Raw genomic sequence first — 18,004 nt, 5'->3', positions numbered from 1 at the left:
CAAATGCTCTGGAAAGTGGGCACAGGGAAAATGTTCTCATCAGCAAAGTGCATGAAACACATTATTCAGAGAGGAATGACCGACAGAAGCCAATGTTATGGATTTTGCACATAGAATGAGCCAGTTGCTTGGGAGTTCCCTTCTACCTGAGAGTGTGGAAGGTGTCCCTGAGAGAACAGGACAGCAGTGGTGCTGCTGGCGGCAGCAGCAGCAGGTGATATGTATATATTTTTTATATATAAAATTTTTATTTATTTAGGTTTTTACATTACAAAATAGAAAAAGAAAAAAGGAAAAATACAAAATAAAAATAATTAAAAACAATCAATCTTTTCATCACATTATTTTTCATTAACTTATTTCCCGGACCTCCTCTTACCTCCCTTTTTTGTATTCCAGTTCAATTTATTAACTTAGCAGTTTCTTTCCCTCTTTATTCTACCCAGATCTTTAATCTTAAGTTATTATAACATTAGATTTTTACTTATAAAAAACCGTTTTTTTCATGTTCTTTTATACCATTTCAGCTAGAAACCACTTAATTTCAATCCAACATCATTCTAACATTCATTAATTTTACAGTATTTCTGTAAATAGTCTTTAAATTTCTTCCAGTCTTCTTCCACCAACTCTTCTCCCTGATCTCGAATTCTGCCAGTCATTTCCGCCAGTTCCATATAGTCCATCACCTTCATCTGCCACTCTTCCAGGGTGGGTAAATCTTGTGTCTTCCAATACTTTGCAATAAGTATTCTTGCTGCTGTTGTAGCGTACATAAAGAAAGTTCTATCCTTCTTTAACACCGATTGGCCGACTATGCCCAGGAGAAAGGCCTCTGGTTTCTTCAAGAAGGTATATTTAAATACCTTTTTCAATTCATTATATATCGTCTCCCAGAAAGCCTTAATCCTTGGGCACGTCCACCAAAGGTGAAAGAATGTACCTTCAGTTTCTTTACATTTCCAACATTTATTATCGGGCAAGTGATAGATTTTTGCTAGCTTGACTGGGGTCATGTACCACCTGTATATCATTTTCATAATATTCTCTCTTAGGGCATTACATGCCGTAAACTTCATACCTGTGGTCCATAACTGTTCCCAGTCAGCAAACATAATATTGTGTCCAACATCTTGTGCCAGCGGGTGATATGTATAAAAGGAGACCTGACAGCATGGAACCTGAAGAAGATCAATATGTAGTTGGAAAGTCATCAGTGCAGATCAAGAGCACGTGGGGCATCCCAAGAGGCAGAAACAGAGGAAGTGTATCCTAGGCAAATAGTTGAAGGGCACAGGTCCTTAGGTAGCAGAGATTGACACTGGCACCCAAATAACAGCTTGTTTGTCTTCTCGGATAAGATACATTAATGCCTGTATTTCTAGAACAGAGCTGGGGGGAAAGATCCAAATCTTGCAGCTAGAATAAATTAAGCACATTTCCACATAGAGACTATGTGGTATAGTGGTTAGAGGAGACCCAAGGGAAACCTGAGTTTAAATATCTGCTGAACCATAAATCTCACTGCATTTGCCAAGTCCAAGGTCCAAGTTGTGAGGTTATTGTGAGGATAAAATGAGGATGGAAGTGGAAGAAAAAGAAAACAGTTGCTTTTATTTTGTACATTCATTCTGCATCACCTAGGTGTGGAGTGGAGTGGAAATCCTATTCAGCTACCCTCTCGCTTTAGAAATTTCACTGCCATAAAGATGAAAAATGAGGGGGAAGGGAAAAGAAAACTGAAAAACTTGATTGTTGATTCTGCACCAGTTACCAAATCCGTCCATTTGTGATATTATGATATATGTGTGGTGTTTGAATGTGTCGTTCCAGTGTTGCTTTCCATTTGCTGGGCTTTGAAACGGTGAATCTTCAGAGATGCTGATCTGTTGAAAGTGTGTTAGGCTGTGTACACACTACACCTTTAAAGCACGTTCTTTCCCTCAAAGAATTCTAGTCATTATAGTTTACCCCCCACGGAGTTACAATTCCCAGCAGTTCTTAACAGAATTCTTGGAGGGAAAGAATGTGCTTTGAATATCATTTGAAGGTATAGTGTGCGCACAGCCTCTGTGTTTCCAGGAGCAGAAGTTTTCTCAAGAATGTATTTTGCTGACCTTCTGTCAACTGATATCCCTGTGCCATTCACGTCTGCACATATAGCAGCTTCCTATGTTCCTGTGTTTTTTCCTCACCTGGCATTTCAGCCCTCTCCTGTGCTTCCTTTTTATCTGTGCAGATCCAAAGGACTGCCTACTCAGTCTTCTTCGATGAGAGGTTTTCAATCCCCTTGGACCCTTCTGCACTGGAAGAAAACAGCTTGAGGTTTTCCATCTTTGGCATAGATGAAGACGAAAGGAACATCAGCACTGGAGTCGCTGAGTTGAAGTTGTCAGACTTGGATCTCTCCATCAGGCCCTTCAATGCATGGCTCTATCTACAGGACATGAACAAGGTAGCTTATTGTAACAGGGCAGAGGGCAATAGGGTTTGGGAGAATGGGTGGGGCAAGGATATGGGGCAAGGGAGAATCTTCAGCCCCTTAAGATAGCAGGGCCCTTGGCAGCCACCAAAGTTGACTGAATTGGCCCTCAAATGCTACCTTTTTATATAGCTCAGTTGCTTTCTAATGTTCCCCACTGCCTTGAGCTAGAGTAGTGATCTCTACCATCCATTTAATGAGCAGTCACCTGTCTCCTTCTTGTTCCCTGCAGGCAACTGATTCAGTGGGTGAAATTCTGCTTTCTCTTAGCTATCTCCCAACGGCAGAGCGGTTGACAGTAGTTGTGGTTAAGGCCAAGAATCTTGTGTGGACCAATGGGAAAATGACTGCAGGTCAGTAAACAGTCTTGCAAAACTCCTCCGCCCTGCCCTGCAGCCGTGACTGGATAGAGTGTGAAGATGTTGCCTTACTCCACAGTGGGTAAATTAGTTGTGCCCGTGATCACAATTTTTATTGTGAAAATAGTGTGGGGAGAAATGGTTAGCCCACCCTGTGATCACAGTCCCAATTGTTCCTTACAATTGGGCCAATTGAAATAAATGTAGAGAGACATAAATGCATTCATTATGCATTGTCTCCCCCATGGCATTTAGTTTGGACCTCAGTGTATTCTTTAGTGCTCTTCTAGAGACTGCTGTTAAGCTCTGGGCATTCCTTGTTCTTAGTTGTTAGGAGGAGACGAGCTGGGAAACAAATCTGTCTTGGTGCCAATCTGTGATTCTAGGGGGCCTGCCCTATAGTTTCAGCTGCATGTGGTGAGTTTATGCCACTCAGAGGGGAAAGTAAGGCACCTTAAGGTGCACAGACTCAGACATACTCACCTTTAAGCTGGCTTCATCATAGCATCCAGGGCAGACCCACTGAAAACAAATTTCATCTAATATTTTAAACTTCAGAGTTGCCTCAGCAGGGTAGTAATCAACTGTTCCACAATGTCTCCCTCTTAGGCATCCTATTTGGGCTTCTTGAATAACCATCAGCAGAAGCTGAATATCTGTAGGGGGTGATTCTCTTTGAAGAGCCTCAGAAGTGATCAATTAGCTTCCAGTTTTAATTAAGTGGATTTCTCTTGGTTATCAAAAGTGAAGAGCACATGGCCAGTCCTTCTAACTTGTATGTTTTTCCTGTGGATGTTATCTCGCTTTCCAAAATGTTGTGAGTGGATTATAGCCCTTTAAAACTAAACTAAGCTAAAAAAAAGTTACGTCTCATATATGAAGGTCTTGCCTGTACACACACCTGCTTATATGTTCCAGTTTGGCAAGGTCTAGCCCCGCTGTTAAATAATATAGCGGTGCATTTTACTGAAAGTAGCACCAGCTTCAGATACTACATCTTTTCAGAGGTTAAGTTTGCATACAAGAAACAATTTCCCCCGGGGACCCAGTAAAAACCATCCTCTTCTTACCATCCTATCAGATCCTTTCGTCAAAGTGTACTTGCTGCAAGACGGGAGAAAGATCAGTAAGAAGAAGACTGCGACAAAGAGAGATGACACAAACCCAGTGTTTAATGAAGCCATGATTTTCTCAGTGCCTGCAATTGTTCTACAGGTAAGAGCCTCTAGGTTCACAGGGACGATTACAGCACTATCCATTGAGCTACTGCATTGCTAAGAGCACAGTCTATATCATCAGGCATACAGTTCACACCAAGAGCACACACAAACCTACAGTCTCCTACCAGTTCATAGGATCAGCCTGCCTGGCTATGAAATACACCAAAAAATGTTAAAGGGCTCATAAAATTAAGTCCAACTATTCCTTGGTTAATCCTAGAATCTTACTGTGAAGGTCTGCCTACTGGAAAAGGCTAGAAGCAATTTCATCTCAAGCCCAGTTCACACAGTCATTTTGGTGTGTGACAGCTGTGCCCATAATGACTCCATCTGCTTTGTCTCGTGCCAGTCCACTTGTGTGCACACATGTCACTGTTCGAATCCAGATTTTTTGCCAGCCATTAAATGTGGACGGACAAAGAAGGTGCTTCTTCACACAACACGTAGTTACACTGTGGAATTCCTTCCCACAATAGGCAATGATGGCCACCTGCTCCAACGGCTTGCTTCCACTATGCTCCACTTATAAATAAAGCAAACTTTTGAAGTCTCTGGGGCACTCTCATCCAAAAGAACCTAAACCTGGCAGTTTTGCTCCTGGAACTTCTCACCACTCACAGTCATAGGAATCCTCTGTGAATAGCAGGCATGGTGGGGGAGAGGGCAATTCCAACTGGGCCAATGGCTGGGGCAAAGGGTTAAAGCTCCTTCCCTTCACAAGCCATGCTCCTGAAAATACAAACCTGCTTCAAATGGTACAATTCACAAATGTTAATGACAAAGCCTTAGGTGATGCAGATACTTCTTTTCAGAATGAAGTTCTAGGAAAACAGTACAGAGAGAGATTCTCTTCATTGTCAATTTATGTTAGCTCTGTTCATCTTAGAAACTCACCTAGGTGATGGAGGGCTGGCTGTGGCAGAGGACATCCTAATGAGCATGAAATTAAACGGGATATAAACTGGCATGCCCAGGGCAAGAGCCTTCTTCAAGGGTTAGACATTGCCCTTTTGCCAACACTGGTGATCTGAATGGTGAGGGTTAATTTGTTTGTTTAGTCCGGAGGAAACAAACTAAACATGTATTGGTGATGGGGAAATCTCTTAACTAACCATGTCATGTATCGTCCTGCATTTTCTTTGTTCTTCTTAACATGCTATGTTGTCTTTTACTGAGCAGCAAAGGTGGCCTTCAGATTAACCCAGACAAAATCATTAGTAAACAACAGCATCCAACTAAGTAAGAACGTAGCACTCATTTCTCCCTCACTGCTGCTGACATCTATAATTTTAATGAATCCTTCTCTGTTCATAAGCTTTTCTTGATTGGTGATAGATTCCGCCCACAAGGTTTTTGGCATTCAAGGCAGAGACTTTCAAATTAAACCCTGGGAAAGAAAAACCAGCACGGGAGATGTAAACACAATCATTGCATCACCTGCAAGGCCGAATATATAATTTCATTTGCTTTTCAGTCATTCAGAAGCTTCGGTGCTGGGAGCTAATATAACATATCTAACGAAATCATCTTCAAAGGAGAGATAACAAGGAGGAAGCTTTCTTCAGCAATGGCATGGAGACAAGAAAAAGGATGGGTTACCATAACGACCAAGCAAAGGCCGACTGCTGTGGCTTCTCCTGTCCCTTCTTGAGGATGATGCAAATTCATGGGGGTTAGGGCAAAGGTTCTTGAAGTTGTACTAATATGTAAGGGAAAGAGAAGTAATGTTTCATTGCACACAAATTTTACAGGCGCATGAAAGGCCCTTGGGGCTTACTTGTCAAGCAGGAAAGAAACTAGCTGTTGCTGATGGCTAGTGAAATGTTGCATGCCTTAATAACTCATAGTGGAGGGCTACGAGGCTAAGCATTCCCATATGGTGGTTCTGATATTGGAAGGAGCATTTTGGAGTCCTCCTAAGTGACGCTGCACCAAAAATCAAGGTGTTATCTTTCCCCCTCAAGTTTTTCAGGCCCAGCATACTTCCAGCCTCTGGGTTGATTTTGAGATCAAGTTGGGCAGTTCTGCATTGTTACCAGATCTCATTGTGCTGCATTGTTACTTTTCTGAATGGAATGAGGACATGAATTCAGAATGTGAATTCTATATATAATCAGTAGTGGGAAATTAAGAGTGCTTTTCAAGGGTACCTACAGCCACTTCTCAAACTACATCTGATGGTGGTAAAATTTGGGTCAATGGAATTTTGCTAATATCCGCTTGTGTCCTTGCAGGAACTGTCTCTTCGGGTGACTGTCGCAGAGTGTTGTGAAGATGGGAGAGCTGAAAACATTGGCCATGTTGTCATAGGCCCAGCTGCAGGTGGGATGGGCATCACACATTGGAACCAGATGTTGGCCACCTTGAGGAAGCCTGTGTCCATGTGGCACCCACTTCGGCGAAGCTAAGGCATGCTTGCACCTTGCAGTGAATAATCCAACTTGGTGCCTAAACTCTTATCAGTAGGCAGATACTGTTGGCAAATGGAGTTCATTATAGCTAGGAACGAAAACTTATTTTTTCTCCAAATATTCTTCACAAAATGGAGTTGCAGCAACAGGAAAGGGGAAAAAAATGTTCAGTTGCCAAATGGAACCACAGAAGCCTTGGAAAAGCTTCAGACAACTGAAACCCGTAAGAGAGGAAGCCATTCAAGTACAAAGGACTGCCCTGAAGTAGCTTGCTGACAAATAGGGTGGCCTTTTGCCTCCATCACTCTAAAATCACCAGCTTGGAGAACCAGTCATTTAGTAAATTTGTTTTTTTTTACTAGGAATTAAGAGCCCCATGCGGCTTTCCTCCAGCCCCGAGGGTCAAGGGGGAAAGCTTTGTGTACATATATGTGTGTGTGTGTATATCCATTTGACTCCACTTAGATCTTAAATGCATCTACTTGGAGGTTAGAGCCACTGAATTTAATAGATCTTGCTTTGAAATAGGCATGACTGAGATCACAGTTTTATATTTGTCACATTTTTTGGCAGGAAAATCCCATTCGATTCAGAGAAACTGAACTGAATTTCTGGAAAATTACTTCCAGCGTAAATGAGCTTAAGATCGTAACCTCATGGAACCATCGTCAAATGCATCTCCATCCATGATTCCAATTCTAGAAGAGTAGTCATGTTTGCCACAAAGAGCAGCAGGAGACCAACTATTGTAGCCTATTACAGGAATAGGGAGCCTGTGGCCCTCCAGACATCATTGGGACTCCAACTCCCAGCAGCCCCACCAGCATGGTCCACGATCATAGGTGACGGGAATTGCAGTCCAGCAACATTTAGAGGGCACCAGGTTCCCTGTCCCTAGCCTCTTTTGTCAGGTGCCTAAAGCGAACCTACTTCTTGCACCTCATGCTACCATAAATTAGACCTTAGAGTAACATAGGCTACCCTGGTTTGTTTGTTTGTTGCCCTGGTGACATTATTCATTTAAACTTGTCTGTTGCTTGTTACAGAAAAGATCTCCAAGCAACTTACAATAGGCTTGGTAGCATTTAACCACAAAGTGTCCAGCATGGTCAGAGACTGCACATGACCATCAAAGCATGATCTAGACTACCATGTAATGCTGATGCCCCTCTCCCAGTGATAGCAGCAGCATCACTTACCGTATTTTTCGCACCATAGGACGCAGTTTTTCCGTCTTAAAAACTAAGGGGGAAAGTCTGTGCGTCCTATGGAGCGAATACAGGGGGGGGGGAGGCAAGCAGGAAAAGCCCCCAAGAGCCACACACAAGCTTCGCACGGCTCTTGCGGGCTTTTCCCCAGGAGGGAGAAGGGACTGATGTGGCCAGCCATCCTGCTCGCTGCCCGGGCTTCCTCTTTAGCCTTGCGCAGCCTCCCGTGCGCGCAAGGCTAAAGAGGAAGCCCGGGCAGCGAGCGCGATCCATCCCGCTCTCTGCCCGTGCTTCCCCTTTTCCTAGCACGCCTCTCCAGCCGCGGGAGGCTGTACAAGGCTCTATCCATCTCTACCTCTCTTTCTTTTTTCGTCCTTTCTCCACCCCCTTATTTTCCTCTGTATCAGTGTTTTTATCTAGATTAACGTTTTAGTTTGGAGGGGGGGAATGTTATAAAAAAGGAAACTTTGCAGCTTTTATTTTAGTATACAATAAAAACAGATTACCGGTAAACAAAACACAAGAGAAGGAACTAGCATAGAAGAAGAAGAGAAAAGGGAAAGAGGGAGGATACAAAGCCATTTATCAGAGGTAGATCTTAACCCTTGCCTCACCTGGGAGCTTCTCTGGGCAGGAATTCCCTCGGCTTAAGTGGGGTGAGGGAACAGTGGCAGGTAGGGGGGTACCTACCTAGACAGTGAAGCCACATGTCTCTCCAATGAAAATTGGGAGTGGGCATTGTGTGAAGTGGCTGTGGATCTCCTGCCGCAGAAGTGTAGGACTGTATAGAGTTGGGAGGGCCACCCGAGGGTCATCTAGCCCAGCCCCCTCACAATGTAGGAATCACAGCTAAAGAACGCCAGGCAGATGGTCCCCCAACCGCTGCTTAAAAGCCTCCAGTGGTGGAGACCCCCAACAACTTCCGAGGTCACAGAATAACAGGGTTGGAAGGGAACCCCAGGAGTCATCTAGTCCAGCCCCGGTGGACAGCGGGCACGATCCATCCCGTTGTGCAAGGCTAAAGATGCTGCTCAAGGCTAAAGAGGAAGCGCGCAGCCTGTCCGTTGCTCTTTGGGGCTGGGGGGGAATAATATTTTTTTCCTTGATTTCCCCCTCTAAAAACTAGGTGCGTCCTGTGGTCCGGTGCGTCCAATAGAGCGAAAAATACAGTGTATGCTTTCTCACCAGAGCAGCTGTTCCATTGCCATTTTGAGCACATGGATCACGTGTCAATCCAAGCAGTCCATAGATAGCAGGCCCTTTGCTTGCCATTCAGAGGGATGCAGGGTTGCTGGGAAAGGGAAAAATCAAGAAAAAAACAAAACCGTTTTGTTTTTAATGACAAAGTATCATGAAAATCAGTCATTGAGCTGGCTTAAAGTAAGCGAATATGTGATTTCAGTAAAATTTTGAGGAAAGGAATATCAGGAAAATGGGTAAAAAGGTAAAGGTAAAGGGGCCCCTGACCATTAGGTCCAGTTGTGACCGACTTGGGGGTTGCGGCGCTCATCTCGCTTTAGTGGCTGAGGGAGCCGGCGTTTGTCCACAGACAGCTTCCGGGTCATGTGGCCAGCATGACTAAGCCACTTCTGGCAAACCAGAGCAGCGCATGGAAACGCCGTTTACCTTCCCGCCGGAGTGGTACCTATTTACTTGCACTTTGACGTGCTTTTGAACTGCTAGGTTGGCAGGAGCAGGGACCAAGCAACGGGAGCTCACCCCGTCACGGGGATTCGAACCGCCAACCTTCTGATTGGCATATCCTAAGCTCTGTGGTTTAACCCACAGCACCACCCGTGTCCCCAGTAAAATGGGTACCCTAACACTATTCCATTCTCCCAAGCCATTCTGCCACCCAATTTAAAGGCACGTGGCTTTGTATCTAGAGCTCTTTCGCTGTTGAAAAACTAGCTGCTTGGCTTAGCTATACACACTTCATAAAGCAAAATGGAAAACACAAGCCCTAATGATCTGAAAAGCATTAGAAGCCACTCAAGCTTTAACTCTTTTTCTTTTTTTAAGCAATTCTCTGAGGATGTCAGGCCTGCTCAACTTTAACCATGAAAGAGCAGAAATGCTGATATTAAAAGGGTCATTTTATGTTGAACATAAGTCCATTTGACATTTGGAGTTTATCAAGAAAGCACTTTCCTTTTCTGCCTCCTGAACCTTGGCAAACTCCATCAAGAGTGAGCATTTATCGCTTTGCTAAGGCCTGAGCAATTCTGTTGTTAATAAGTTTTACATAGATTGGAAGGGCAATTATTCTCCACCCCATTTGATAAAGCTAGACAGCTGCTTAATTTGCCTTCTGTGCAACTAAATACCACAGTAGGGCTGGCTTTAGCAACTGGACAGAACCATCAAAAAGAGAGACATCTGGATTCATTGAGCTCAGGTGTCCCAAGGACTCTTTTAAGAAAAGTGTGACAAGTTCCTTTCAAGTGGAAGCTTTGCTATGTGCCAAGGAGAACTGTGATGGTAGGAAGGTAGTCCTATGTCCATATGAATCCCATGATGCTTTGCTTATTAAAATGATGACATCGTCAGAATGAAACTGTCAGAAATCAATTAAGAAAGCTGCAGAAATGATCAAGCATGAGCATCACAACAGTTAAAAGCAATAGCAGATTAAAACCAAATGCAACTGATGTTTGAAAGAATCTTAAGAAAATAAATAGGCCATCCCAGAATTTAAAAATGCCCTTGCCTCTTTAATCCTAACTTAAAAGCCAGCCCACATATTATGTCTATCCCTGGAAAATATTCAAGATTGGAATTGCTGGAAAAAGAGAAGAGAGAATTTTAAGGTGACCCTCCATAATTACCTCTCTTAATGCCCTTGTTGCATAAACTTTGCTACGGAAATGATAACCGGCTGATCTCAAAGATTAGGGTGGAATTCAAAATATGATATCAAGGTACATGGGAAAGATAAACAGGAAGGCACCAATTTCAGGGACGAAGGGAGGGAATCTGGTTGCTCCAGGGGGAATTTTTTTTAAAAAAAAAATTGGGGTCAAATGATTTGAACAGGGTTCTTTCTCAGGGACACTCTTCAACAAATTTTCAAACTGGAATTCAGATTAGGTACCAGGGGATGTACATATGGTCTAATTCATGTGGGGGCAGGGGGTAGGTCAAAACCAGCATGTTGAAATGCATTTATTAATCTTTTAACATTTTTCTCCTGCCATCCTGGCCCTGGGCCTCCATGGCAGCTTACAATAGTTGTGCTTGTGAAACACAGAGATGCTGTGTGGATGGTAGAGACCTGGTGTAATGTGCTCCTGGCAACCCCTGACTCTCAGAAAGTAGACTGCAAAGCTTGAGCAGTCACTAAAGGTGTCCCCCTTTGCATCTTCCATTTCCAATAACCAACCCTTGAGATGACAAAGGGAAACCTGAACAGGACAAAAATGAAGACATCCTTCTTGCAAGGAGAAGCAGTGGCAAAGCACTCCTGACCATCTCCAACCATTAAGCAATTGGCTGAAGAGCACCCCAAGGTGTCAGCAGTGAAGAACAGGTGTTCTTGCTCATTCTAGCTCCAGACCACACTACCTGCGCTGTCCATTATCATCTTGATCTTGTATAGGTTTGGCCTGCCTCACCCAGTCCCTCTACCATGGCCAGACGATGTATTTCAAGACTTGGATAGGATGAAATTCCAATTTATCTGCCATCAGCATACTACGATCATGCTGGCCATAGTCTTTCCTGTGACTTTTCTCTGAGGATATACTTCTTGTAGGATACATTCACTTTTGGGATAAAGAAAGACTGGTCTTTAAAAGCTGCTCACACTGCAGGACTGAGAGAGATACTGCTATGATGATTGTAATTACATTTGTACCTCGAATGTTTGATATTCTCACCTGTTCCCTCCTACCCATCCTTCAATTCTAGAAGAGTGGCAGACTTTTGGGAAGGGCTGGGGATTGTTGGTGATTTTGTAATGTAAAGTGTATCATCACACCATTCCTGTATTATGTGCATCATTTCTGCTGTGTCAAAGCAGCAGCTGTGTTTGTGTAATGTATTTTCGTAAGCTTTGTACATAATCTTTTTCCCACTGCACATGCACATTGTTGACAGCACCTTATGCATTTGACTCCTCCTGCCCCATTGCAGTTACCTAGGCTCTAGCTTTCATGTGAGGGAGGAATTCTTTTCTTGTTCTTAAAGCCCAGATAGTGCACACAGCTAATTCTGATTCTCTTGCCAAGGTGTACAGAATCTAATCAGAAACTTTGGTAGTCATGGTTGGGGTTACTCCTGAAAACATTTCTGAATTGGCTGCCTAACATAGGCAGCCATGTTCAAAGCCAGCATAGGGCACTGCCAAGATACAGTTCTGTAACATTAAACTCTGGATTTAATGGTCTTCTGCAGGTGGGTATTCCCTCCCCCCTTCACTTGATGGTAATGTGTGCAATTTTAATACAGTGGTACCTCGGGTTACATACGCTTCAGGTTACATATGCTTCAGGTTACAGTCTCTGCTAACCCAGAAATAGTACCTCGGGTTAAGAACTTTGCTTCAGGATGAGAACAGAAATTGTGCTCTGGCGGCATGACGGCAGCAGGAGGCCCCATTAGCTAAAGTGGTGCTTCAGGTTAAGAACGGACCTCCGGAATGAATTAAGTTCTTAACCCGAGGTACCACTGTATGTGCTAAGTCAGCACTACAGCTATTGAGGGTTGAGTAGAGACTGTGGATGTCTGCCTCATAGTCCTGCTCTGACAGCACTGCTACTCAGATACTCTTCTGGACAGACACCCTAGGGTAAGAAGTGCATGTATGTTTTTGACTGTAAAAATGGCTACATGGGATATTTCTTACGTTCAATAACCTCTCTTTTTCTTTGGCAATTTTAAATGATACACACACATGAGAAAAGATGCCAAAGTTACAAAAGGAGCTTCAGCATCTTTTTCAGTTGTATTTTCAAGGCAACTCCCCTCCCTTTTTTGTATCTTTGATCTTTTGCAAAGAGCTGTGATCAGGCGGGTTCCTGTCCTCAGGTCAACAACAACAAATTAAATTCTGAGAATGGTGTGCCCAGGGGGGGAAATGTCCCATTAAAGTAATATGTACTTCTGTTAATCCAAAGATGTACCTTACACACAATTTAAGCTACATATTGTTGTAGCAATAGGATTTCACAAAGACAATATTAGTGTAGCACTACAGTAACATGCACTGAATAGCACCAAATATCTACTACACACTTAACGCTATCTCCATTTCAGCACACGAGAAAGGGTGCTGTGCAGCTGAAGTTGCCTCCCCTGCCTGTTTATTCTGCATATCCCACTTCCAAAAGAGGCAAGCCTTCCCATAAGAGCAGCTAGTCTTGGGCTGTGGGCACTGCTGTTAAAAAAAAACCAGAACAAATGCGCCAGGTGCAAATCACTCCAACTGACTTATTGGGAGCACAAACAAAAATAGTGCTTCTAACATCACAAATAGCACCAAAACCAGAGTAGAACATTAGGTGTGCATCACAGAATCTTTTAGTTTTGCTGGATCATAGTGTGTGGAAAAATGAGCTGCTGTGGACATACACTTGAAGCATTATATTGTCTCTTTCAAGGCTATCATCTGCTGTACAATGCGTCAGAGCAAAAACCCAGTTGTTCATACTAGGACATATTTGAAAAGCAAATAATTTGAGGTAATTGGGCAGCTTGACTTTTTTCCCCCACCTCCCTCCAAAGGAATGGATCCAAATCAGTGTCTATGAGTGCTTACTTGTAATGTCTGAACCCATGGCATACTGCTTCAGTATATCTAGATATCTTGGTGCTGCTGGGATTTAGTCATGGTTCCTTAGTCCTCAATTGTATCTGATATTTTTGTCACACAAATGGCCTCACTACAAAATGATAGTGCCGTTTCTAGAAGACTAACATTGTTAAATCTCTTGAGGACAAAACAAGCAGAATTATGGTATCCTAAAGACTAACCAATGTCTCCTCAAATGAGTCTCTTGGCAACAGCATATTTTTTTCCATTGCAGGTGATAAGGCAGTCTGCTTATACCAAAAACTCATACTGTAGTAATTGTGTGTTAGTCCTTAAGATATCACAGAGCTCTTTGCTGCAATTGCAAAACAAACACACTAACATTTGAACATGGTCTAATGTGAGCTGGTGGGACATCACCATGGAAACATGGGAAATTGAAAAGGTAATTGAACCGACTCTTGTGCAAAGTGCCCAGGGAATGGCTCCTATCAGTGCTGTGCCTCAAATGTGGGAAGGTACTGACAGCTCAAAGATTATCTCAAGGATTAGCTTTGGCAATGTGGATAATGAATCTCTTGGGTTATGGATGTTAAGCATCGCCTGATTCGTTTTCTGATTCAAGATACAATCAGTCATTCATTAAAACAGAAAACGCCAATATTTCCCTACTAAGGGCACTGGTCCCATGAAAGAGATGACTGCTGTAAGCAGCAACCTGCAACATCACTCTATGGACATCACTGAGAGAGTCTAGCCTGAGTCTGCTCTGTGCTGGGGAGTTTTGATATTGGGGGGAGCACACAGTCATGCAGCCTTATCACCTGTGCTCTGAATAGGTCATGTTCTAACAGGGTTGTGTCATTCTTATTCTCATTGTGCAAAATGGTTCTAAACCTGTGCATGAAGTGCATATGATTCTATTGACTCAACGCAGTCAAATGAAATTCAACCAGCAGCTCAGGTTAATGCTTAGGAAGAAAATATGAGCTAGATTCAATATACCACTACTGAAGTTTTAAAAGTATACTTGTGTATCCATTTCGTTCACTGCATGTCTGACTACATTCCCAAATGTCTGACTACATTCCCAAATGTCTGACTACATTCCCATCAGCCTCAGCCAACATGTCCTGATGATGATGATGGATTTAAATTTCTATACCACCCTTCATCCGAAGGTCATGGGGTGGTTCACAACATAAAAATACAAAATAAGAACACAAAATACATAATAAAAAAACCAAACCAATAACTTCCCTCTCACATATAACACATTGCAGTAATCTAACCAAGAGATTACCAGAGCAAAGATGACAGAAGTTAGAATATCCCTTGCCTGCATAGGAGCACAGCTGGGCCACTGCCACCGAGGCCATGTGAGCCTCAAGTGACAGCAAAAGATCTAAGAGTATGTCTAAGCTATGTACTCGCTCCTTTAAAGTGTAACCTCCCCCAAGAGCAGGTCACCTAGAGAACTGCCCACTTAACAGTGCTTCAGTCTTACCTGGATTGAGCTTCAGTTTGTTGGCTGCCATCATCTACAATGAGATCATGGATGAGGGACGTCTTGCATCCACCTGGCATTCAGCAACAGCAGCCGCAGACCTAAGGGCTGGCTGATAGGACAACCACAATTCCCCAGGTTGGAGTAGGCGCTGGGACATGGCACAGTCACTAACTTTATTTGAAAACAAAAAAAAGTTAAAAGCATACGAGTTAGAAAGCAGTTTAAACAATATAAAACTTTTTAAACAATCAGGACAAGGTCATCCCCAGAGCAAATGTCATGGGGGTGGCCCCTGTCCTTGCCTCTCTCAAAGCTGCTCCTTCCAAAGGGGCAACCCCCACCCCCGGTCGGCCTGATGTAGCCTCCACTCCCCTGGTAGACTGACTCTCAATCTGTCAGTCATGGGGTGGGGCAGGCTTCACTCTGCCAGCCACAGGTGCAAAAAGACCAACTTCCTCAAGAGGAAGAGGCATTCCAGCAGCTGTGGAGGTCCAGGTGAATAGCTTACCTTCACTGATGGTCTCCAGCTGCTGCTCCCACCTCTGAGAGCAAAGCATCAGTTCTCCAGTGGTCAGGGATGATGGGGATTGTAGTACACCACTACCTGGGGTCTCACAGTTAGGAAAGGCTGGTCTCCCAGATAACCCTAGAATGGGTAGGAACAGAAACAGGATGCTGCCTTACCAGGTCTGTCCATTTCTCCATCTAATCCAGTATTGTCTATTTGGACCAGTAGGGGCTCAGCAGGATCTCAGGCAGATATATTTCACATCACTTGCTGCCTGGTTGTCTTTTAATTTGTCAGGGATTGGAGCTGGGATCTTCTGTATGCAAATAAAAGTGCACTATCACTGACCTATGATCCTGCTCCAATATTAGTAGCGGTTCTCCACCCCAATATTTTCCTCTCTATTACAACCTCATAAATGATATAAAGGGCTTGGGGGGAGGAAGCAAAGTATGCTGAACAAAATATATATTATTAGATGAGCAGTGATCCGATCCTACACGTTTACTTAGCAGTTGGTCCCTCCACACCCTTTGCATGCATAGGATTGCACCAGTAGCCCAATTCATTCCCACCTCCCTCACATACTGCCACACAGAGGCTCTTACCTTTCCACTCATTCTTTTTGCCTTCTCCCATCTTATTAAAAAGTTGTACCAGGCCAAGGCCCATCTAGTCCAGTATCCTGTTCTCACAGTGGCCAAGCCTGATTATGAATTAGCAACATCTGTGGATATCATTTGCACCGTTTAGTTAAGGCAGGAATTGCCTTTCCTTGGCGCTGTTAGTCATCGTGACATCCCTGCAGCTGGTGTTGTCATAACTTGCTTTCTGAGCCACCCACTTGTCGCTTTGAAGAGCTCCCTCTGGTGACCACCACCCACCCACACCCGATTCTGAGCTGCCATGACGTGGTATTTCAGGGTCCATCCCACTCAGTCACTCCATGAATGTAACATGACATTTCCTCCGTTTCATTTGCTCTCTTTGAACAGATGGCCATGAATAATAAGGGATTTTTTCTGAGAGCTGTTGTCAGTTGTGGATGGGGGCTCCCTCGCCTTTGTATGGAAAAAATAAGAATGCCTTTGTTGAGTCAGCTGTTCTTATTTCAATCTGGAAGGAAATGGTCTCCAAAAGAACAAAACAAAACTCAATGCATCCTTCAGTTGCCAGGGTGCAACTAGCCTCGAGATAGGGGAGAAAATTGGTTCCGCTTACATGCTAATGTGAGACTACCTAATCTCCCCACCTCACCCCAGCAAAATGCAAAACATGAATCAACATTTTATTTATTATTAATTTATATCCCACCTTTCCTTCAAGGAGCTCAAGGTCACGCACACTGTTCTTCCCCTTCCTCATCTTATCCAACAGTCTTGTGAGGTAGGTTAGGCTGAGAGACTGCGACTGGCCCAAGGTCACCCAGTGAGCTTCATGACTGAGGGGATACAGCAATCCTTCAAAATGTGCACTTATCTGAATCTTGCAGTGGAAGCCTCCAACCAAAAACTATATATTAGGGGAAAGTTTGCATTGAATATATAGATGAGTGAAAATAAGATACAAAAGTGCATTATATTCGGTAATGTTGCTTACAAAACATGTATTAGGAGAATGCAGACAGATTCTCATGGCTATTATTATTATTATTATTATTATTGCATTGCAAACTGATTCAGAAATGTGGCAAATTGAATTTGAGGTTAGAAAAACAAGAAACATTTAGTTCCCACATTCAGACAGGAGTTCTCTGATGGCATGGAGTCTGGAAAGAAACATGGTCTTACCAATGTCAGTTTTGCACTGTAGTCTGCAGAATGGTTCCTCCAAAGCAATCAGAGAGAGAGTGATCTGCCCCAATAAGTGACCCAAGAGTTGCCATCATCATTATCATCAGGGCAGATAGTATCACAGGTCATAAAAATTGTGCTTATGCCACAACTTGCATGTTAAACGAGATGAATTTGTGCCTGTCTTTTTCACTGTAAACATTCTGAACACAAATTGGTTCTTCAAAACATGAGGAGAATCTGTTGGCCGTGTCTTATTGTGATTAAACATAACAAGCTGCACTTTAATGGACTGTGTATCTTAATGCAGATTTAGATTAAGAGGAGCCACAGAACATGACAGTTTGCCATGGTCAACAGCATGGAGCCCACAGGAATCAGTGTGCCCAAGAGAGTAACCCCCATCGTGAAAGTTCTTAGTAATTCGCAATGTGTGAGAGACTGTTTGCACTGGCTCAGCCTCTCCTACACTGAACATGCCCCTTAAACCTGCCCACATTTTATTGGAAGCCATTGATTGGACATCCTCCTTCCCTGACATTATGAACAGAGGAGAGGTACAAAGAGCTTATCTCTATGCTACCATGACAATGGTTGATGTAGTTGCCCTTTTCCATTGATGAGAAGGCTGATGAAGGGCATGCCCACATGTTTTTGTGGTCCTCTTTCTTTTAGCTCTTTTAGATTTGGCAGCCATTTTGTGTTAGGACATGCCTCCATAGCAGCCATTTTGTGCCTAGCACCCACAACACTGCCTCAAA

At 43.4% G+C, this 18,004-nt stretch overlaps 1 protein-coding gene and 1 long non-coding RNA gene across 3 annotated transcripts in view; one reads left to right on the top strand and one right to left on the bottom strand.

Annotated features, from left to right (window-relative positions):
• Positions 1–6,807, top strand: part of SYT12 (synaptotagmin 12) — a 49,825-nt gene extending 43,018 nt beyond the window's left edge. Inside the window, exons 5-8 of the mRNA XM_053395808.1 lie at positions 2,240–2,455; positions 2,715–2,835; positions 3,923–4,056; positions 6,296–6,807. Of these exons, the coding sequence (XP_053251783.1) occupies positions 2,240–2,455; positions 2,715–2,835; positions 3,923–4,056; positions 6,296–6,469 (645 nt within the window). The 3' untranslated portion in view covers positions 6,470–6,807. The remainder of the gene's footprint in view (positions 1–2,239; positions 2,456–2,714; positions 2,836–3,922; positions 4,057–6,295) is intronic.
• Positions 3,996–17,557, bottom strand: LOC128417364 (uncharacterized). Of its 2 annotated transcripts, none has more exons than XR_008331448.1 (6): positions 17,241–17,557; positions 16,765–16,962; positions 15,627–15,766; positions 14,940–15,113; positions 8,866–8,971; positions 3,996–5,448 (listed from the first exon to the last, which is right to left on the bottom strand). It is a non-coding gene; the product is annotated as an uncharacterized LOC128417364 (long non-coding RNA). The 2 variants fall into 2 exon arrangements; XR_008331447.1 differs by lacking the exon at positions 3,996–5,448 and adding an exon at positions 7,627–7,666 and having other exon boundaries at positions 8,849–8,971.
• Positions 17,558–18,004: the final 447 nt, after the last annotated feature.

Source organism: Podarcis raffonei, chromosome 1, assembly GCF_027172205.1.
Source record: "Podarcis raffonei isolate rPodRaf1 chromosome 1, rPodRaf1.pri, whole genome shotgun sequence".
NCBI classification, from domain to species: domain Eukaryota; kingdom Metazoa; phylum Chordata; class Lepidosauria; order Squamata; family Lacertidae; genus Podarcis; species Podarcis raffonei.
The sequence above is the reverse complement of the archived record's forward strand: the minus strand, read 5'-3'. Positions and strand labels throughout refer to the sequence as shown.